At 47.3% G+C, this 23,343-nt stretch overlaps 1 protein-coding gene across 2 annotated transcripts in view; it reads right to left on the minus strand.

Moving 5' to 3' along the window:
* The window catches only part of MTUS2 (microtubule associated scaffold protein 2), a 1,534,604-nt gene that overhangs the window by 443,556 nt on the left and 1,067,705 nt on the right, over positions 1-23,343 (minus strand). For both annotated transcript variants that reach the window (XM_069202199.1, XM_069202200.1), the window contains exon 7: positions 12,464-12,517. In XM_069202199.1, coding sequence (XP_069058300.1) covers positions 12,464-12,517 — 54 coding nt within the window. The remainder of the gene's footprint in view (positions 1-12,463; positions 12,518-23,343) is intronic.

A 23,343-nucleotide genomic window follows, 5' to 3' on the forward strand; every position in this document is an offset into this window, starting at 1 on the left:
TTTTACCCATTCAAAGTACTTTAATCAGCAAAATGCCATAAAAGCATAAACAGAATACACAAAGGGATACAAAAGGATTGTAAATTCTCCTGCTTTGCCCTTTTTTCTGGCTGGCCTTTAGAGATTATTGAAAATAGCAAAGATCATATAGCAAATTTGCTGTAATCTGACGATCTTGTAGTAATGAACCTTACAGCCAAAGAATTTCAGCATAAATTAGACACACTGGAGATGTACTTGTTAGAAATGGGGCCTTTGGTTGACAGTCAGGTTACCCCTGTTCAAGCAAGGACCCTCACTCTAGTCAGGGTAAAAGAGAATCACCCTCAGCTAACCCCTGCTTACCCCCTTGGTAGCTTGGCAGAGCAGTAGGCTTAACTTCAGAGTGCTAGGTGTAAAGTATTTGTACCAACACACACAGTAACTTAATGAAAACACTACAAAATGACAACACCAGTTTAGACAAATAGGAAATATTTATCGAAATAAAACAAGACCAAAATGACAAAAATCCGACATTCACAAGTCAAGTTATGAATTTGTAAAGATTATACTAAAAAATAGCGCGTAGAAACACAAAATGCTTTGATGAGGTGTTAACACGGCGTCGTGACGGAGTCGTTCTCAACAAGCCGACGCCAGCTGCGCCGGACACGGAGTCGCGCAGACCCCCAAGTACAGTACCTTTGGTGAAGAGTGAAAACAAGTCGATGCACGAAGTCGGGGATCGCGGCACTGGTGCGAAACGTTGAATCCGCGCACTTCGAACGGCGTCAGTCACAACGCGGTGCGGCGACTTCCACGGAGTCACGGACTGCAGCGGGGCCTGCGGCAGGGTCGGGCCTGCGGAGGTCGTCGCGTTCCAGCGAAGATCACGGAGTCGGTTGCAGGCGGCTTCACCGGACTGAGCAGCGGCATCGGTCCGAAGTCGTCTGAAGTCGATTTCCTTGGATTTCCACCAGCTTTCCTTTCTAGGGCCCAGGGACTGGATAGGGCACCACTTGTCAGAGCAGGAGTCTCTCCAGAGACTCCAGGTGCTGACAGAGAGAAGACTTTGCTGTCCCTGAGACTTCAAAAAACAGGAGGAAAGCTCTAAATCAAGCCCTTGGAGATTTATTTACAAGATGGAAGGCACACAAAGTCCAGTCTTTGCCCTCTTACTCTGGCAGAGGCAGCAACTGCAGGATAGCTCCACAAAGCACAGTCACAGGCAGGGCAGCACTTCTCCTCAGCTCTTCAGCTCTTCTCCAGGCAGAGGTTCCTCTTGATGTCCAGAAGTGATCTAAAGTCTGTGGTTTTGGGTGCCCTTCTTATACCCAATTTCTCCTTTGAAGTAGGCCTCCTTCAAAGTAAAGTATCTTTTGAAGGTGAAATCCTGCCTTTCCCAGGCCAGGCCCCAGACACTCACCAGGTGGTCGGAGACTGCATTGTGTGAGGACAGGCACAGCCCTTTCAGGTGTAAGTAACCACTCCTCCCCACCCTCCTAGCACAGATGGCTCATCAGGATATGCAGCCTACACCCTTTGTATCACTGTCTAGTGTGAGGTGCAATCAGCCCAACTGTAAAACTGACCCAGACAGGGAATCCACAAACAGGCAGAGTCACAGAAATGGTATAAGCAAGAAAATGCTAACTTTCTATAAGTGGCATTTTCAAACACACAATCTTAAAATCAACTTTACTAAAATATGTATTTTTAAATTGTGAGCTCAGAAACCCCAAACTCCACATGTCTAACTGCTCCCAAAGGGAATGTACACTTTAGTCAGATTTAAAGGTAGCCCCCATGTTAACCTATGAGAGGGACAGGCCTTGCAACAGTGAAAAACGAACTTAGCAATATTTCACTGTCAGGACATATAAAACACATTACTATATGTCCTACCGTAACCAATCACTGCACCCTACCCTTGGGGCTACCTAGGGCCTAACTTAGGGGTGTCTTACATGTAGGAAAAGGGAAGGTTAAGGCCTGACAAGTGGGTACACTTGCCAAGTCGAATTTAAAGTTAAAACTGCACACACAGGCACTGCAGTGGCAGGTCTGAGACATGATTGCAGAGCTACTTATGTGGGTGGCACAACCAGTGCTGCAGGCCCACTAGTAGAATTTGTTTTACAGGCCCTGGCATCTCTAGTGCACTCTACTAGGGACTTACTAGTAAATCAAATTTGCCAATCATGGAAAAACCAATCAACCATACAATTTACAGAGAGCATATGCACGTTAGCACTGGTTAGCAGTGGTAAAGTGCCCAGAGTTCAAAAGCCAACAGCAACAGGTCAGAAAAAATAGGAGGCAGGAGGCAAAAAGATTGGGGATGACCCTGCATAAGCAAAAAAGTCCAACACGACCCCCTACCAGCCTAAAGCCAGGGGAGAACAATCAATACCTTGATGTACTTCCCTGATTGGGGTGATAGAACAAGGACCCAGGCCCACAACAGCAGGGGCATGTTCCAGTTCTACGCCTTCCTGACTCCAGTTGGATCCCTCTGTCCATACTCTCAGGGCCCACTAAGCTAACCCATGGGGAACCCTTCTCCACATCCGCAGATACCATCTGTGCAGCACCTAACTTTACTTTGCTCACAGATTTATCCCAATGGGCAGATAGCACCACCAGGGCTAACACAGTGGTGTTGCCCACTCCACCCCCGGTGTGTGACTCCCGTCCCCTCCCCAGGGCCAACTCTGTCCACTAGGACAGCAAGCCACAGTGACCCCTGACAACTGTCAGGGATGAAAGCCCAACCTCAGGCCTCTCCAACCACTGTGACTGTAGAGAGTGGGGGGCGGCAGCCCCAGGTGCCTGGCACCCTTTGACCACTCTCCCTTCCACCAGGTCAGGATGACAACCTGACCCTGGTCCTCCCCTCTGGGGCTCTGTACCCTCCCTGCAGGAGCAGCACCCCAGAGTCCAAAATTGTCAGGGTGCTTGTAGAAGCAGTCCTGAACAATTCTCCCACCAGTGCAGGGACGTTAACCTGCAACTGGTCCTCCAATCTGGGGTCTATACCTTTAGGTTGGATTAGGGCCAGGGATGAGGCTTCCCTCCCCCTGCCCTCCCTTCTTGGGTCCTGTACCCCCCAACTAGGAGTGGCCCCCCAGAAGACAACCTGGTAGGGGCACTCTTAGCAGTAGCCCCTTCCTCCAGGTCAGGGGGGACGGGGTCTGTACCCACAGACTGGACCACCGCCTGCCAACCCAGGACTTCCTGGGGGTCTTACCTACCCCCCACCAGGTCAGGGTTTACCCTCTGAACCTGGTCATCCAACCAAGAGTCACCACCCTGCGGTTGAACCACTGACTGGTACACCAGGACTTCCAGGGGGGCACACTTACCCCCTCAAGGGACACACTGTCCCCAAGGGTCACACAAGAGTCTGGCTGGCGCAGGTCTCTTGACCCCTTCCCATCTGGCAGAGTCTGGATTCCCTCCAACCCAGAAATGGTCTCACCAAGGTCATTCCTGGGGGGCTCTGCTCTCAGAGCTGCCCCCTGACCCTCCAGGTTCTCCACTGGGGTCCGCAACCCCCTCTCAACCCTCTGTCTGGACCTCTGCACCCCCTCACTAGAAGTGGTACTGCCAGACACCAGAACTGGTGGGACGCTGACTACAGCTGCCCCTCCAAGTTCTCCTGACACTATGGGGTCTCCCTCAACAGATGGCCCTACACGTTACAGGCTAGGCTCCCCTCCTGGTGTTCCCTCATGGAACCCTCCAGGACCTGGGACCGGATCTCAGGCACCTTGGGCTTCCGCCCATCCCCATTCCCTCTCCTCTGAGACTGGACATGAGGTTCCTCACCCATCCCACTACACTGGGACCTACCTGGGGCACTGCAATCCTTCCCTACCTCACCTGGTTGGGAAATACCTAGACCACTCCCCCCAGGAGCACCCCCAAATGCCTCTTCAGAATCTCTGGTACTCACCCAAAGGTATGCCTCCAGTGTAAGTTCCCTGGGGTCCGAGAACTCACACTCCACCTGGTGTTGGTGTAGCTCTGGAAAATAAAGACTAGACATATGCTCTCCAGCAATTACATCACTCAGCCCCTCACATGTATTAACCAAAGTACCCTTCACCCAACCATCCAGTGACTCTGCTTTGAAAAAGCACCCCCCATCACCCTCCTGAGACTGGTGAGACAGTACCTGACTGTCCCTGACACTCAACCCACACTTTTCTGGGATGTCTTCACACTCCATAACCAGGACTTCTAACTGGGGGGAACCTAGGTGTTACTGTCACCTAGAATCAGTAGAGTGTCCCTCTCACCAGTAGGAATATGACTCCCCATGCCAGTTCCCCAATCCACCTCAGAGACCCTGTGCATCACTGGAGCTACCTCATACCCCTGAACCTCCTGGTGTGTGTTAACTGCCTCCTTAAGGTAGGGCACCACATCTCTGGGCATGTGCACTTCTTCAGCAGCATTGGATATAAAATTGTTGCTGCCACCAGTCCAGCTGGACTCAGCCCTTATGACTTCCAGCTCCTTCATTTTGAGTTCATAAGCCCAAATCCTCTTTTTGATCTCTAAGTCCCTCCTCCTTTCATCCAACTCCCTCTCCCTTTGCCTCCTCAACTCCTTGAACTTCAACCGGTGAGCGCTCTATGCCTGTCTGTCTGTCCTGTAACTCTTCAGGAGTCAGACCCTAGGGTGACACCCTGCTACTCCTCCTGGGGACCCTCCCCCCAGGCATTAACAGGTACCTCCACTACACCACTGTGTATCCTCTGCACTTCCCCACCCACATCCTCCTCCTCTGCGTGCCCTCTAGCCTCCTTGACTGTCACCCAGGCCCTTTGTGCCTTATGCAGCTCCAACTCCCTGGTGGAGCTCTCATTAGGACTATCAAGATCTTTAAGGAACTGTTTCAATTGAGCAACTGAGTACTCTTTCAGTTTCTCTATTTCAAAGACAGCTCCAGCTGTTGCATCTCCAGATTGAGACATGATGGTCACAAGTGCAAAGTTGCAAAGTTCCAAAGGCAGAAAATAAGTTCCCAATGAAGTAAAAAGAATCAGTTAAGGGATCAGCAAAATCATGGAAGTGGAACAAAAAGGAGTCCTTAAGAGAAAAAGCAAAAGATCACCAAACAAGTAGTATTTGGTCACGTAGTGGTCTGAACTCAAACAGTAGTGTACACTTAATCACTGTATGTCAAGTACAAATACAAGTCCAAATCCCAACCGCTGATCACCAATGTTAGAAATTGGGTCTTTGGGTGACAGTCAGGTTACCCCCTATTCAAGCAAGGACCCTCACTCTAGTCAGAGTAAAAATGAATCACCCTCAGCTAACCCCTGCTTACCCCCTTGGTAGCTTGGCAGAGCAGTAGGCTTAACTTCAGAGTGCTAGGTGTAAAGTATTTGTACCAACACACACAGTAACTTAATGAAAACACTGCAAAATGACAACACCAGTTTAGACAAATAGGAATTATCTAAACAAAACAAGACCAAGACAACAAAAATCCGACATACACAAGTCAAGTTATGCATTTTTAAAGATTAAACTAAAAAATAGCGCTTAGAAACACAAAATGCTTCGATGAGGTGTTAACACAGCATCGTGACGGAGTCGTTCCCAACAAGCCGACACCAGCGGGGCCGGACACGGAGTTGCGTAGACCCCCAAGTACAGTACCTTTGGTGAAGAGTAAAAACAAGTCGATGTGCGAAGTTGGGGATTGCGGCGTCGATGCGAAACATTGAATCCGTGCACTTCGAGCGGCGTCGGTCACGACGTGGTGTGGCGACTTCCACGGAGTCGCGGACTTCAGCGGGGCTGCAGTGGCATCAGGCCTGCGAAGGTAGTCGTGTTCCAGCAAAGATCACGGAGTCGGTTGTGGGCGGCGTCACCGGATTCAGCAGCGGCATCGGTCCGAAGTCGTCCGAAGTCGATTTCCTTGGATTTCCGCCAGCTTTCCTTTCAAGGGCCCAGGGACTGGATAGGGCACCTCTTGTCAGAGCAGGAGTCTCTCCAGAGACTCCAGGTGCTGGCAGAGAGAACTCTTGCTGTCCCTGAGACTTCAAACAACAGGAGGCAAGCTCTAAATCAAGCCCTTGGAGATTTCTTTACAAGATGGAAGGCACACAAAGTCCAGTCTTTGCTCTCTTACTCTGGCAGAAGCAGCAACTGCAGGATAGCTCCACAAAGCACAGTCACAGGCAGGGCAGCACTTCTCCTCAGCTCTTCTCCAGGCAGAGGTTCCTCTTGATGTCCAGAAGTGATCTAAAGTCTGTGGTTTTGGGTGCCCTTCTTATTCCCAATTTCTCCTTTGAAGTAGGCCTACTTCAAAGTAAAGTCTCTTTTGAATGTGAAATCCTCCCTTTCCCAGGCTAGGCCCCAGACACTCACCAAGGGGTCAGAGACTGCATTGTGCGAGGACAGGCACAGCCCTTTCAAGTGTAAGTGACCACTCATCCCCTCCCTCTTAGCACAGATGGCTCATCAGGAAATGTAGACTACACCCCAGCTCCCTCTGTATCACTTTCTAGTGTGAGGTGCAACCAGCCCAACTGTCAAACTGACCCAGATAGGGAATCCACAAACAGGCAGAGTCACAGAAATGGTATAAGCAAGAACATGCTCAGTTTCTAAAAGTGGCATTTTCAAACACACAATCTTAAAATCAACTTTACTAAAAGATGTATTTTTAAATTGTGAGCTCAGAGACCCCAAACTCCACATGTCCATCCGCTCCCAAAGGGAATCTACACTTTAATCAGATTTAAAGGTAGCCCCCATGTTAACCTATTAGAGGGACAGTCCTTGCAACAGTGAAAAAAGAATTTATCAATATGTCACTGTCAGGACATACAAAACATTACTATGGGGGTTATTCCAACTTTGGAGGAGGTGTTAATCCGTCCCAAAAGTGACGGAAAAGTGATGGATTTACCACCAGCCGTATTACGAGTCCATTATATCCTATGGAACTCGTAATACGGCTGGTGGTATATCCGTCACTTTACCGTCACTTTTGGGACGGATTAACACTCCTCCAAAGTTAGAATAACCCCCTATATGTTCAACCTTAACCATACACTGCACCCTGCCCTTGGGGCTACCTAGGGCCTACCCTAGGGTGGTCTGACATGTAGGAAAAGGGTAGGTTTAGGCCTGGCAAGTGGGTACACTTGCCACGTCGAATTTACAGTTAAAACTGCACACACAGACACTGCAGTGGCAGGTCTGAGACATGATTACAGAGCTACTTATGTGGGTGGCACAACCAGTTCTGCAGGCCCACTAGTAGCATTTGATTTACAGGCCCTGGCACCTCTAGTGCACTCTACTAGGGACTTACTAGTAAATCAAATATCCCAATCATGGATAAACCAATCAACCATACAATTTACACAGAGAGCATATGCACTTTAGCACTGGTTAGTGGTAAAGTGCTCAGAGTTCAAAAGCCAACAGCAACAGGTCAGAACAAATAGGAGGTAGGCGGCAAAAAGATTGGGGATGACCCTGCATAAGCAAAAAAATCCAACAGTACTATTATGAAAATAAGTTGGCAATCGATTTAGATAATATCAAGGTCTTGATTTTCAGTGTTGAGATGCCAATCCCATTTAGGTGGAACCTTGTTGAAGCAGAGTTGGAAAGAGTCAGTCCTAATATTTAGGACTAACATTTATTAGTTAAATGAAGCTGGGAGGTCTTTCTATTGGGACACCAAACTATTCTGTTGCTGTTCTTCTTGGTACATGGCTTATCATGGTCATTCGTCTATGGGATCACATTACTATACAAATCCCTGTTCTCTGCCTCGTGGGAGTTAACCGACGGTAGACTTAACACATCACCCTTACATTTTAGCAGTTTTTTCTGTTCATCTTTCCAATGTTTTGGCCAATTTTACATGTCCTGTCTTGGTTGATTTTCTCATTCGGGCAAGACTATAGAACCTTCTCAACAAGGCTTAATTTACTTACTGGGTTACTGTGTTTTCGGCCATTGGTTTGAAGTCTACTTGGCATGTGGCATTTTCTATTGTCTACTGGTGGTGACCTTATCAACCATACCTTACTTTTATAATGATTAGTTCTAGTTGAACTTCTTTGCGGCAGTACTACTTCTTTTGAGAACATTTTGGACTTTTTAGCCTTGAAAAGGTCACAGAGGAGATGAAACACGTGTTGGCTGTGGATGGACTTACAATTATTCATATGAAGAAGTGATGTACTTACATGCCAATAAAAGGATAGAATCATATAAGCTTCTCATTGAATTTTATTCATAAAATTTAAAACATCATTGTGGACTCATTGAGAGTGCTGCGGTATCTTTTGTTGTTGTATTATTCTGGTCACACTGCCATGCCTGTTGGTAATAGGGCAGCATCTCTGTAATGAGAAGGGGTGTGGTCTAATGACATCAACACCCTATATCAGGTGTGCATAATTATCAGGCAACTTCCTTTCCTTTGGCAAAATGGGTCAAAAGAAGGACTTGACAGGCTCCGAAAAGTCAAAAATAGTGAGATATCTTGCAGAGGGATGCAGCACTCTTAAAATTGCAAAGCTTCTGAAGCGTGATCATCGAACAATCAAGCGTTTCATTCAAAATAGTCAACAGGGTCGCAAGAAGCGTGTGGAAAAACCAAGGCGCAAAATAACTGCCCATGAACTGAGAAAAGTCAAGCGTGCAGCTGCCACGATGCCACTTGCCACCAGTTTGGCCATATTTCAGAGCTGCAACATCACTGGAGTGCCCAAAAGCACAAGGTGTGCAATACTCAGAGACATGGCCAAGGTAAGAAAGGCTGAAAGACGACCACCACTGAACAAGACACACAAGCTGAAACGTCAAGAATGGGCCAAGAAATATCTCAAGACTGATTTTTCTAAGGTTTTATGGACTGATGAAATGAGAGTGAGTCTTGATGGGCCAGATGGATGGGCCCGTGGCTGGATTGGTAAAGGGCAGAGAGCTCCAGTCCGACTCAGACGCCAGCAAGGTGGAGGTGGAATACTGGTTTGGGCTGGTATCATCAAAGATGAGCTTGTGGGGCCTTTTCGGGTTGAGGATGGAGTCAAGCTCAACTCCCAGTCCTACTGCCAGTTCCTGGAAGACACCTTCTTCAAGCAGTGGTACAGGAAGAAGTCTGCATCCTTCAAGAAAAACATGATTTTCATGCAGGACAATGCTCCATCACACGCGTCCAAGTACTCCACAGCGTGGCTGGCAAGAAAGGGTATAAAAGAAGGAAATCTAATGACATGGCCTCCTTGTTCACCTGATCTGAACCCCATTGAGAACCTGTGGTCCATCATCAAATGTGAGATTTACAAGGAGGGAAAACAGTACACCTCTCTGAACAGTGTCTGGGAGGCTGTGGTTGCTGCTGCACGCAATGTTGATGGTGAACAGATCAAAACACTGACAGAATCCATGGATGGCAGGCTTTTGAGTGTCCTTGCAAAGAAAGGTGGCTATATTGGTCACTGATTTGTTTTTGGTTTGTTTTTGAATGTCAGAAATGTATATTTGTGAATGTTGAGATGTTATATTGGTTTCACTGGTAATAATAAATAATTGAAATGGGTATATATATTTTTTTTGTTAAGTTGCCTAATAATTATGCACAGTAATAGTCACCTGCACACACAGATATCCCCCTAACATAGCTAAAACTAAAAACAAACTAAAAACTACTTCCAAAAATATTCAGCTTTGATATTAATGAGTTTTTTGGGTTCATTGAGAACATGGTTGTTGTTCAATAATAAAATTAATCCTCAAAAATACAACTTGCCTAATAATTCTGCACTCCCTGTATGGTAGACACTCCAACTATCCTTTTATATGGGAGTTTCAGGTTAACATCATGGCCTTAGCCCTATAGTGTGCTGAGCTTCTAGCACTGGACATTTGGGTTAATGTTTAGGTATCTACAATAAAATAACTTTTGGCCTTCCATCTAATGTGATTGCCCAGGTGAACCTTGTCTCATGGCAGGTGCTAGAGCAGTCAATGACCAAATAAGTTCAGGCTTCTGTAAATATTGACTATAAAAGGAAAATGCATTCATCATGCTGCTAATGGAGGAGGAATCTGCAAATGCTTGAAATTTCAGAAAACATATTGATAAGGTACTTAATACTTTTAAAAGTTTTGAAATATACGGGACACAAGGAACACAATGAATCTCTCAAGTTCACATTATGACATTGTAGATCAGGGACTGACTTGGGCAAGAAAACAGATGGAGCTCACTTTCAAATTAGTTAAAATTTGATCTGGATCTGCTGGGATCTGATTTTGTCTACTCATTTACCCTCTAAAAATCTTTGAATTGAAATTCTGAGAACAGGGATTGGTAACTGCCTGAGGGGCTATAAGGGGATTGAAGGAGAAAGACCATTTTATTTTGATTTCGCTGTGTCTCATGGATTCAGTCAATAAAGTGGATGTTATCCACTTTCTGCTAGGCTGCAACTGATATTTAGGGAGGAATACAAAACCTGGTTGTGGCCTATGTATAAAAATGATCAAATCACCTCTAAAAAGAAGACTGCTTTGCTTTTGCAAGATTGTCTTATATGGATCGTACAATCACAATGAGCAAATACCCGCTGTCAGTTAAAGTTTGTCTGAATATGGATCTGTTTTTATTGTTAAACCATTCTTTAAATTTGTAAAATTCCACATTTTATGGACTGATGACTGCGATAAACATAGATAGTTTCAGAAAGTAAGAACTGAGTTAAATTAGCCCTTCTTCACCAGGTGCTGCAGGGTACTAAATACTAGATTCTTGGTCAGGACCAGCTTTAGTGCTGGTGGCGCCCTGTGTGACAGTCATTTTTGACAGCCCCCACCCCATGACCACCTCCTCAGATTCACTCACTACCACACAGCAAATGGGCCCCTCATCTCTCCATAGCCCCCCTTTCACATACATTCATTTGTTTTAAGGCACTAGTAAAGGCTGGCTTTACTAATTCATTCACCAACCCACATAAAATATAGTTCTGTTCTTTGTAGCAGGCATATTAACCCTCTACGCTACTTTACTGCGAGTCAGAACTACAAACCCCCATATCTCTCTCCCCCTAGCAGGAACATTAATCACAAGAGGATTCTTGACATTTTAATTGTTTCCTGAAGGCTGGACACACAAGGAACTTTTCAGTAGGTGCTTTTAAATTGCAAGTTTCGTAAGTCATTGCTAAAGACAGCGCCACCTTGAGGTCAGTGTCCCCCCCCCCCCCCGCCCCAATCCAGGCCAGCACCCGGTGCAGCCACACCGCTCACACCACCCTAAAGCCGGCCCTGTTCTTGGTGTTCCCAGAGTTAAACTGTAGCCAGCTGCTTGTCATCATATTTTTGTATCTCCCAAACACCGGAGGAGATCAGTAAATGACCTCAGTTACAGCTGCAGTCCCATCTACCCAATCAGAAAAGAGGTAATGAAAATGGCCAAGACATTTAAGGTCCCAACACTGTGAAGAAAGTGACATGATACACGTGCAGAGGAATACAATTCTATAGCATCATTTTAACAGCCTTCATTGGGTCGTACTGTACTTGGGCATCTAATAATGCAGTCAGAAGGAAGTTAAACTACTTTATTTACATGGGTTTGTGGGGATTAACAACAGATGCATTTGTGAACTATGAAAATGATAGCAATGGGGAGGGGTGATGTACCAAACAAAAGCATAGTGGTGTATGTCTTTGAGTGGCCATGATGGCCTCAGAGTTATGGAAATCAAACAACTGTCTGGAGTGGGGATAGATCTAATAAACATCTTTATGCAAGCACCATATACTTCCGAAATGCAGTGTTAAACAACCGACCAGGCGAAAGTCTTACCAAAATGTTATGCTGCTATCGTACGCCGCTCTTCTAGTATTCTTTGATCAGTACTTCTTCCCCTCAGAAAGCAATATTTGCAGCAGGAAAATTCTCTGAATAATTCTTTGTTCCATATTTGATACACAGGAGTTTCTAATGTTACTGAATTGAGAGCCCATTAAATTGAACTGCTGGGTGCAACTACATACCACATCTAAGGCTGTTATTGCAGCGTGGGCTTCCCCAGGTTGCGCCTCCATAGCCTACAACCACATTACATTAAATGCATCAGAGGGCAGTCTGAAATCCAGCTTGGCATCTCCCTGGGTTGTCTGGTGAAAATATCTGCAAGTCTGGATTGTGAGTGAACAGTAACGCACATGCCTGATAAGAAGCAGGCAGAGACCAACAACTCACTTAACAACAGTACGTGAACAATCCCCAGATGGCAAAGACTTTTGGTAGAAATTAGTTAATCAAAGGCCTAGAGATTAGAGGCTCTCTGATACTGTATTCTATCAATGATCCAGAACAGGAGAGCCTTCCACTGCCACTCCAACATGGACAACTTTATGTATTTATATACAGGTGTTACAAAATGGACAATGATTACACTGGATACAATAATGTTACCTGAGATTGGGCTGTTTCGGCGTGGCGACCCAGGCGTAGAAAAAGTCATCTTGTCTTAAAGGAAAAAAGAGGGAAAAGAGAGAAAAAGTAAAAGATTACTCAAAGAAGAATTCTCATTGTGCATACACGGTTATATTTAATGTCCAAAACTGGCTCCAATGTAGACTTCTTTATATTTGTATTTGAGACAAATGCACTGACAAATTTGTGAAAAAAGCAATCTCTTGAATATAAATGTGAAGAAATTAAATGGTTCATTTTTTATTCATATTCATATTACATATTTTTGTAAAACTGGCAGCCCTGTTTTTTATTTCTATCATTTGACAAAATTATTGTGTTTATTTCATAGCTTTTTTGAAAAAAAAAATCTGGATTGTTTTAAGACAAACATATGGGAGGATGAGGGAATGTCTATATATGTTTCTATCTGCGGTGGCAAAGTTTCATGTCACCCTGGTCAGTCAGACCATTCAAAAGCACACGAGTGAACATAGACTGCATGGTGGAAACTTGGTTTACAATAAAGATAAATATACTACCTAACTACTAAATGGAAAAGTAGCCATACCTACTTTAGTTCATCCCAATGGGAGTTACCTTATCATGGAATCCGATACTTTGTTTACAGAACACAGCAAAAAGTTAAGTACCACGTCTGGATAAAGTTTGGGGTATTTTAGCTGGACTTGGGCAAAAGCCAGAGCTACCTGCAACTGAACACAGTTGAATAGGACTTGGAGGTTAATCCTGATGAACAAAGTAACCTTTGCACTAAAGTATTTTCATTGAGCTCACTGCTCCAACAGATCACTACGGTTAAAGGTGCTAATGCCTCTCCCATTTCTCTGGGGCATTACCTAGGGATACTGTGCAAAGCAGTTAGGCCTACAGTTTCAAATAGTCTCCAATGTGAACTGCTGGATCTTCAATTCCTTCTCTGTCCCAGAGCTACTGGACCATCAGACTCATGGCACTCCGGCCTAATGTTACACCGCTGCCCCAGAGGACAGACCAGAAAGCTGGCCTTCTTAGCTCTGGTTTGCATGATCAGTCCAGCACAACTCTTGTGCAAGGGAGAGCAGGTCTTCTCAGTTTATTAGCCTAAGGACTCCGTACCTTTTGATTATTCCAAAGCTACAATTTAAAGGTTTGCAGGCTCAGCTTAGTATTTTATAAGGGGACACCCTAATCCTATTTCAAATCATTATGGCATCAATCCTACCATTTCCCCGATCATTCCAACTCCACATCATCCGTCCAAATCCTGGCAGATTTGGTTTGAGGCCAACAGAGTCATGTGCTGTACTTATCCTCTTTTCAAAAATGTAAGTAAATAAGTAATAAGAATGCAGAACTTTACTTCATGACATATTTTATCCCTCCCCTTTGTTTCAGTCCCAAGCTATAATTTAGTGAATCTAAAAACAACAAAGAGATGGATAGAATGCTTGGATTAATCTCAGCAACTGGCAAACAGTCGGGCCCGTCCCAATTCATTGTTTTTTGCCCAACATGCCACTTAAGCTTCGACCCAGCCATATGCAAATCAGTTTTGACCATGCTCCTATTGGGAAGAGTCCAGTTCGAACTACCAGGCAAGGCCCTCACTGAACCGGAATGCAAGCAACCTAGGAACAATTTCATCCTTATTAGGGTTCTTCAGCCAGATATACCTTGGTTCCAGTGGCACAGGGAGCCCAGGACCCATTTTTGGGCATGCCTGTGGCACTTAGGGCATCAAATACAAAAATACTTGGTGATGGATGGAATGTTTGAATTAATCTTAGCACTGACAAGTGCTTGCGCTGCATCTTGATCCAGAACACAATTTTTATACAGCACTGCACATCATCTCATGTATGGTACAGAGTGCAGTCAAATTCAAAATTAAGTCCATGACGTTAGGTTCATTTAGACTTTTCCCAGAAGGTATGCCATAACACGCCTTACACCTTGAATTCTGGATCCTCCATAGGATTTTAGAAAGGTTTTCTACTTTGTTCATTGAAAGCACTGGGGTTGCTAGTGTGAAGAGACCGACATCGCAGAAAACTGAAGTATAGAAAAATGAAAACAGATAAGGGATATGTGTAGCATGGGGTGCAAAGACAGGCAGAAAAACATAGAAGGGAATTCGAGACTAGTAAAAAGTGGATGAAAAGGAAGAACCGGGGGAATAATATTGGAAACAGACAAATTAAAGAAGATGGGATATAGGACTAGGTGAATGTGTTCAGCTTAGATTATTATTATTATTGTTATTATTGTTGCCATTTGATATAGCGCCTGACTCAGCCCCAAGTGGGTATCTTGGCCCTGGAGCACTGGCCGAGGGGGAGAGAACGGAGGGAAACAGAAGTAAAAGAGGCAAGTTTTTAAGAGGTTTTTAAAACACAGTAGATCAGGACATTTGCAGGGGGAGTTTGTTCCAATAGCGCAGGCCAAGATAGGATATGGGTGACTGCCATACTTAGCTGTTCTGAAGCGCCGGGGGCAGAGCAAAAGCTGATGTTTGTATCTCAGATTTCTAGCCAGACTATAGGGGGGCAATTTATGTTGAACATATGCAGGGCCCAGGCCTGAATAAGACTTATATACTAGGAAAAGGAGTTTAAATGGAGAGCCAGTGGAGAGATCTCAAGGTGGGTTCAGAAGGAGTTTGAGGAGGAAGATTGTAGACTAAGTGGGCTGAGGTGTTCTGCACCGTCTGAAGTTTGGATAAAAGCGATTAATTTGCTGCTACCTGGAGGGAATTGCCATATTCCAGGTGACTGACTACCAATGCCTGTATGAGGATCCTTCTTGTATGGAAAGGAAGCCATTGAAATACTTTCTTCAACATTCACAAAGGACCGAAGCATGAACCACAAGTAGAGACATCCTACTGTTCCATAGTTAGGTGATCGTCAGTAAGAACACCAAGTTTCTTAGCCATCGTTTTGGGTTGAGGTGGAGCGCCTAGTTCTGATGGCCACCAGTCCTCCGGCCAGAAGTCTTCAGCTTTGCCAAACAATACTATCTCTGTCTTGTCGCTAATAAGCTGTAGACAGTTCTGTACCATCCAGGATGCTATTTTCCTCATGCATTCCCTACATTTAGACTTGATGGAATCTGGGTTAGGGCCCATAGTGATGATCAATTGAGTATCATCAGTGTAACATATCAAATCTAAGCCACAAGATCTAACAAACTGATCCAAATGGGCAACATATGTATTAAACAGTGTGGGGCTTAGTGAGGAGCCCTAGGGTACTCCTTTGTTCACTGGTACACTTCGAGATTTAAAGGGTCTATTTTTATGGTTTGCGTCTGGTTGCTTAAGAAGCTTTGTGCCAATCAAAAGCTTTGCCCACGACACCAGTCTTGGTCAGTCTGTAGACCATGATGGAATGAGAGATGGTGTCCAATGCAGCCGACACATCCAAAAGCACCAGCATTGATGGACAACCATCGTCAAGAGAGATTCGAAAACTATCTAGCACTGTCAATAAAGCTGTCTCAGTGCTATGCACGGCTCCAAAGCCAAGTTGTGATTAAACTAAGGTGAATTTTCTTTCCAAATATCATGAGAGTTGTTGGTTAACTAAGCGTTCCAGCATCTTACTAAGAAGTGGAAGAAGGGATATCAGCCTATAGTTGGAGGGATTTTGAGGGTCAATGTTGGATGTTTTCAAAATAGGCAGAACTTGCACTGCGGTTCTTTCTTTGCTAAGGAATAGCAACGTTTGATACAGAGAATGACCCACCTGGACAGCATTCTCTTGTGGACAGCTCTGCCTCTCCTCTTCCCCACGTATCCAACGAAGAGCTGATTGTCTTGTCTGAACTCCCTCGTCCTGTCGACAAAGAAGCTCAACGCTCTTCGTGGATCCAACCAGTGAAGCGCCTCTTCCTCCTTGGATGGATGAGGTGGAGGGTAAAAGGAAGAGAGAGTAATAGACTGCCCCAAATGAAAGGGTGTAACAACCTTCCGGAGGAAAGCCGCCTTGGTCCTTTAACACCACTTTGTCCCTAAAGAACGAGTTACTTACCTTCGGTAACGACTTTTCTGGTGGATACATTAGCTACCTGTGGATTCCTCACCTGATGAATACTCCCATGGCGCCAGCATTTGACGGAAATCTTCTTACTAGTCTCTGCACGTCGACGAGGACGTCACTCTAGCCCACGCGACGCCGTCTGACGTCATACAGGCAATAAGAAGTCCTCGCCGACGTGCCGATGACAGTACCAACATTTTTTACGTGCATGAGAATAATAATAATAACCCAATGCAATGAAAGAGCAAAGCAACATCTCTTAATATTGTAAATCACACAACATTGCAATAAAATAGCTGTAGATTTATATATACGAATCATGTATATACCCAATATATATATAGATTTATATATAAATATACACATATATACAAATATCATACATGCAAAATGTATTGCAACTTTGAAGACCAAAAGGAGCACACTCAAGGATTGCTTGGAGAGACCAAAAAGGCAACGGGGAGGCGGGTGGGACCGTGAGGAATCCACAGGTAGCTAATGTATCCACCAGAAAAGTCGTTACCGAAGGTAAGTAACTCGTTCTTCTGATGGATACAACTACCTGTGGATTCCTCACCTGATGAATAGAGTCCCAAAGCAGTACCACGCCCGGCGGTGGGTGCCTAAATGGTCAAACCAAGAAATCCTGCAGCACTGACCGTGCAAAATGACCGTCCCTTCTGACCTCAGAGTCCAAACAGTAATGTTTCACAAAAGTGTGAAGGGACGACCAAGTTGCGGCCTTGCAGATGTCAACCACAGGAACACCCCTGGCCAAGGCCGAAGAGGCCGACTTAGCTCTGGTGGAGTGAGCTCTAATGCCCTCAGGCGGATCCTTCTTTGCCAAAGAGTAACAGATTTTAATGCAAAGAACAACCCACCTGGAGAGTGTTCTCTTGTGGACTGCCTTTCCTCTCCTCTTGCCCACGTATCCGACAAACAGCTGATCCTCCAGCCTGATATCCTTCATTCTGTCGATATAGAAGCTCAACGCCCTTTTTGGGTCCAGGCGATGTAGTCTTTCTTCCTCCTTTGAAGGATGAGGCGGAGGATAAAACGTGGACAAAGTGATTGTCTGAGCCAAATGGAAGGGTGAAACAACCTTCGGAAGGAAAGCAGCCTTGGTCCTCAACACCACCTTATCCCCATAAAACGTTATATAAGGGGGTTTAACCGATAAGGCCTGCAACTCACTCACTCTCCTTGCAGATGTTATAGCTACCAGGAATACTGTTTTAATAACCAAATACCTTAAGGGGCAAGAATGCATAGGCTCAAAAGGGGACCCCATAAGGAAAGTCAGGACCAAGGACAAATCCCATTGAGGCATAACGAATGGTTTTGGAGGATATTGATTCAGAAGACCTTTCAAGAATCTGAGAACAATAGGGGATTTAAATAACGATGGTTGGTCTGGAAGACAAATGAAGGCTGACAAGGCCGACAAATAACCCTTAATGGTAGCTACTGCACAACCTTTCTGCGCTAGAGACAGTGCAAAAGACAAAACATGTGACAGATGAGCATGTAAGGGATCAATCTGTCTCTCTCCACACCACATAACAAATTTAGACCACCTATTAGCGTAGATAGATTTAGTGGAGTGTCGCCTGGCCGCTAAGATAACATCCACTACATCAGGCGGGAGAGAGAAGGAACTCAGGTTGCCCCGTTCAATCTCCAAGCATGTAGGTGCAGACTCTGGAGGTTGGGGTGTAAAACCTGCCCCTGCGACTGCGAGAGGAGGTCTGCCCTGAGAGGGAGACGGAGCGGAGGGCACAGTGAGAGTTGGAGAAGGTCGGAGTACCATACCCTCCTTGGCCAATCCGGAGCTATTAAGATGACTTGGGCCCGGTCTTGGCGAATTTTCCTCAACACTCGAGGAATCAAGGGTATGGGGGGAAACGCGTAAAGCAACTGGTCGCACCAGGTTATCTGAAACGCGTCCCCCAACGCTCCCTGCATCGGATACTGGAGGCTGCAGAATAACAGGCAATGCGCGTTCTCCCGAGTGGCAAACAGATCTATCCGAGGAAACCCCCACATCTGGAAGATTAAACAGACTTGATCTGGATGGAGACGCCACTCGTGGTCTGCCGAGAATTGGCGACTGAGACTGTCCGCACGTACATTCAAGACCCCGGCCAGATGATTTGCCACCAAGCAAATCTGATGGTCCTTTGCCCAGGACCATAGCCGAAGAGCTTCTCTGCAGAGAAGGTACGACCCTACTCCTCCCTGTTTGTTTATGTACCACATCGTGGTAGTATTGTCCGTCAGGACCTGTACCGACTGACCACGAAGGGATGGGAGGAAGGCCTTGAGAGCCAAACGTACAGCCCGTAACTCCAACAGATTGATATGAAACACCTGTTCCTCTGGAGACCAAAGCCCTTTGATCTCCAGATCCCCCAGATGAGCTCCCCATCCTAGGGTGGAGGCATCCGTTATTACCGTGGCCACTGGTGGCGACTGCGCGAACGGCTTCCCCTGTGAAAGATTGTTGCCCGCAATCCACCACTTCAATTCCACAGCAGCATCTCTGGAGATCTTGACAGTACCTTCTAAATCTCCCTTGTGTTGAGACCACTGCCTTCGGAGGCACCACTGAAGAGCCCTCATGTGCCAGCGAGCATGCGTGACCAACAGAATGCAGGAGGCGAACAGACCGAGCAGACGAAGGACCTTGAGGACTGGAACTACCGCTCCATTTCGAAACATTGGAACCAATTCCTGAATATCTTGAATCCGCTGAGGCGGAGGAAAGGCTCGACTCAATGTTGTATCCAGTACTGCCCCTATGAACAGGAGGCGCTGAGAGGGCTCCAGGTGAGATTTGGGCACGTTCACCGAAAAGCCCAGGTCGAACAACAACTGGGTTGTTGACTGCAGATGATGCGACACAAGCTCCGGGGACTTGGCTTTGATCAACCAATCGTCCAAGTAAGGGAATACTGCTATCCCCTTCCTTCTGAGCTCCGCCGCAACCACTGACATCACCTTTGTGAAGACTCGAGGTGCTGAAGTAAGACCAAACGGGAGGACCGCAAACTGATAGTGCTGCGACCCTACCACAAACCGGAGATACTTCCTGTGCGACTTGAGTATCGGGATATGAAAGTAAGCATCCTGCAAGTCGACAGACACCATCCAATCTTCCTTGTTCAACGCCAAAAGCACCTGTGCTAGGGTCAGCATCTTGAACTTTTCCTGTTTGAGGAACCAATTCAAGATCCTCAGATCCAGGATTGGTCTCAACTGACCATCCTTTTTGGGAATCAGGAAGTATCTTGAGTAACAACCTCGACCCTTTTCCTGCTCTGGGACCAACTCTACCGCGCCCTTTGAAAGGAGGACTTGAACCTCCTGTTCTAGCAACAAGAGGTGTTCTTCTGAACAATAAGATGGGCGGGGCGGGATGAGGGGCGGGAACTCCCGAAAGGGAAGGGCGTAGCCTTTTCCCACAATGCCGAGAACCCAAGTGTCCGTTGTGATAGACCTCCACTTGTGGAGAAAACGCTGTAATCTTCCCCCTACAGGAGAGGAGTGAGTGGGAAACGGTGGAAGCCTAAGGCTGCTTCCCCTGCTGCACCCCTCCAGAGGACGAGGAAGAGGCAGAGTGCTGTTGAGAGGCTCCTCTGGTACGGACCCCACCCCTCCCCCTCCCTCTAAATGACCTATAGGGGAGGGAAGAGGCGGGTTGCTGGAACCTCCCCCGAAAGGAAGAGGAATAAGAGCCACGCCCAAATCCCCGAAACCTCCTGAAAATTCTAGAAGAGGCAGAGGAAGAAGGAGCTTGCAGTCCTAACGATTTGGCTGTGGCTCTGCTCTCCTTAAATCGTTCCAAGGCCGAATCTGCCTTGGCTCCAAACAGTCTGTCCCCATCAAACGGGAGGTCCAGCAGGGTCGACTGCACATCCGCAGAGAACCCTGAGTTTCGGAGCCAGGCCTGTCTTCTTGCCACCACAGCCGTGCCCATCGCCCTGGCCACCGAGTCGGTCGTGTCCAGCCCAGACTGGATAATCTGGGTCGCGGCAGCCTGGGCGTCCGAGACCACATCCAAAAGACCCTGGGGAAGCTCCGTGAATGAAGACGAAATATCATCCATCAGCGCATGGATGTACCTCCCCAGAATGCACGTGGCGTTGGTGGCCTTCAACGCCAAACTGCATGACGAAAATATTTTCTTGGACTGCGCATCCAGTTTCTTGGAGTCTCTGTCTCCAGGCACCGTCGGGAAGGAACCAGGCGCTGACTTTGAGGAACAGGAGGCTTGCACCACCAAGCTCTCCGGCGTAGGGTGTCTAGAGAGAAAGCCAGGGTCAGATGGTGCAGCTCGATACCTCCTGGCCACAGCCCTATGAACGGCCGAGGAAGACACCGGCTTCTTCCACACCTCCAACACCGGATCCAGCAAAGCCTCATTAAATGGCAAGAGAGGCTCAGCTGCAGCAGAGGCCGGATGCAATACCTCTGTCAGCAAATTCTGCTTTGCCTCTGCCACCGGCAAAGGCAGGTCCAAAAAGCTCGCTGCCTTCCTCACCACAGCATGAAAGGAAGCAGCCTCCTCCGTATATTCCCCTGGAGATGAAAGGTCCCACTCAGGGGAAGTGTCCAGCCCACTGGCTGTATCCAGACCATGCAGTCCGTCTCCAGAGTCCTCAATCTCTCCCTCCTCTAGGACTCGCTGGTACTCTTGCTCTTCTAAAAGACGGAGAGCACGCCTCCTCGAATGAAGTCTCTCCTCGATACGCGGAGTCGACATGGCCTCCGCCGACGTCGAAGAACGGCGCCGATCTCCAGAAGCATCTGACGCCGCGTCCGGCGCCACAGGCAGCTTCGGCGCCGAGGCAGGAGCCGGAGGACGAGGTCTTGGAGCCGATGGACCAACCGGAGTCACAGGGCAAAATCCTGACTTCGACGGAGGGGCAACCTCCGGGGCCGAAACATCCGAAGCCACCGGAGCGGCCACCGACGCCGGCACCGGCGCCGAGCCCACATTCCCAAAAGGGAGAAAGGGCATAAAGGGTGCCGGCCGAAGAGGCGCAGGATCACCCAACGAAAAGGCCAAGGGCCCCGAAGGACCAGCCGGAGCAGCTCCTGGAGCCATCTGCTGAAAGATGGTATACATCGCATTAAGAAACGCGGTACTATCGGCTCCAGGAGTGGGAAAAGCCGGATACTGGGGTGCCTGGATCGAAGGCGACCCCGACGCCGGCCTCGACGTCTGCGACGCCGGAGAAAACACAAGAGGCTGCACCACCTCAATCACTGACGCCTGACCAGATGAAGTCGGTGACGCCGGAGAGGGCAACGGCGTCGATGGATGCGGCGTGACCGTGGGGCTGACCTCCCAAGTCCTCCGACGCCGAGCCGAAGGTGACCTCGAATGAGACTCCTTGCTGGAGTGACGTCGTGAGTCTCTACGGCGCCGGGAGTCTCGATGACGCCGGTGAGACCTTGGCGAAGAAGACTTCTTATGATGTTTCTCCTTCTTCTTTGACTTTGCCATGAATAACTTGGCCTCGCGCTCTTTGAGGGCCTTCGGATTCATGTGTTGACATGAATCGCAAGTCGAGACGTCGTGGTCGGAGCTCAAACACCATAGACAGTCGGAGTGAGGATCTGTAACTGACATCTTGCCCCCACACTCTCGACAGGGCTTGAAACCCGACTTCCTCTGAGACATTGTTACCGCAGAGAAGACTACGCAGCAGACAATACACTGTAACCACGAAGGTAACAGTAACTCCCTCGAAGATAACCGTTTCGAATGCACGGAAAAAAGGGAACTGTCATCGGCACGTCGGCGAGGACTTCTTATTGCCTGTATGACGTCAGACGGCGTCGCGTGGGCTAGAGTGACGTCCTCGTCGACGTGCAGAGACTAGTAAGAAGATTTCCGTCAAATGCTGGCGCCATGGGAGTATTCATCAGGTGAGGAATCCACAGGTAGTTGTATCCATCAGAAAAAGGAAAGATATGGGGACTCTACACTAAGAGCCTGGAGCTCACTCACTCTTCTAGCCGATGTTATGGCCACTACAAAAACAGTCTTCAAAACTAAGAATCTTAAGGAACAAGAGTGCATCGGCTCAAATGGCGATCCCATAAGAAATGTCAATACTAAATTAAGATCCCACTGTGGCATAACAAACGGAGTGGGCGGAAGCTTATTAGTGAGACCCTTAATGAACCTCAATACCAGAGGGGACTTAAACAAGGAGGGTTGGTCTGGAAGGCATAGAAAAGCCAACAGCGCTGATAAATAGCCCTTAACTGTGGCAACCGCACAATCCTTCTGTGCCAAGGATAAAGCAAATAACAATACATCAGACAAATGGGCCTTCAAGGGATCAATTTGGTTCTCTCCACACCAACTGACAAATCTGGCCCACCTGCTTGCATAGATCGATTTGGTGGAGTGTCGCCTGGCCGATAAAATAACTTCCACCACCTCCGGCGAGAGAGAAAAAGAACTCAGATTGCCCCGTTCAATCTCCAGGCATGAAGGGGCAGGCTCTGGAGGTGGGGGTGTAGAACCTGCCCCAGCGACTGCGAGAGGAGGTCTGCCCTGCACAGGAGAGGGAGTGGAGGGCACAGAGAGAGTTGGAGAAGATCCGAGTACCATACCCGTCTTGGCCAATCCGGAGCTATTAAGATGACTTGAGCCCGATCTTGGCAGATCTTCCTCAAAACCCGAGGAGTCAAGGGTATGGGGGAAACGCGTAAAGCAACTGACCCTTCCAGGACATCTGAAACGCGTCCCCCAAAGCTCCTTGCACCGGATACTGGAGGCTTCAAAACGACAGACGGTGCGCGTTCTCCTGAGTGGCA

The sequence above is a fragment of the Pleurodeles waltl genome, chromosome 8, assembly GCF_031143425.1.
Source record: "Pleurodeles waltl isolate 20211129_DDA chromosome 8, aPleWal1.hap1.20221129, whole genome shotgun sequence".
Classification (NCBI taxonomy): domain Eukaryota; kingdom Metazoa; phylum Chordata; class Amphibia; order Caudata; family Salamandridae; genus Pleurodeles; species Pleurodeles waltl.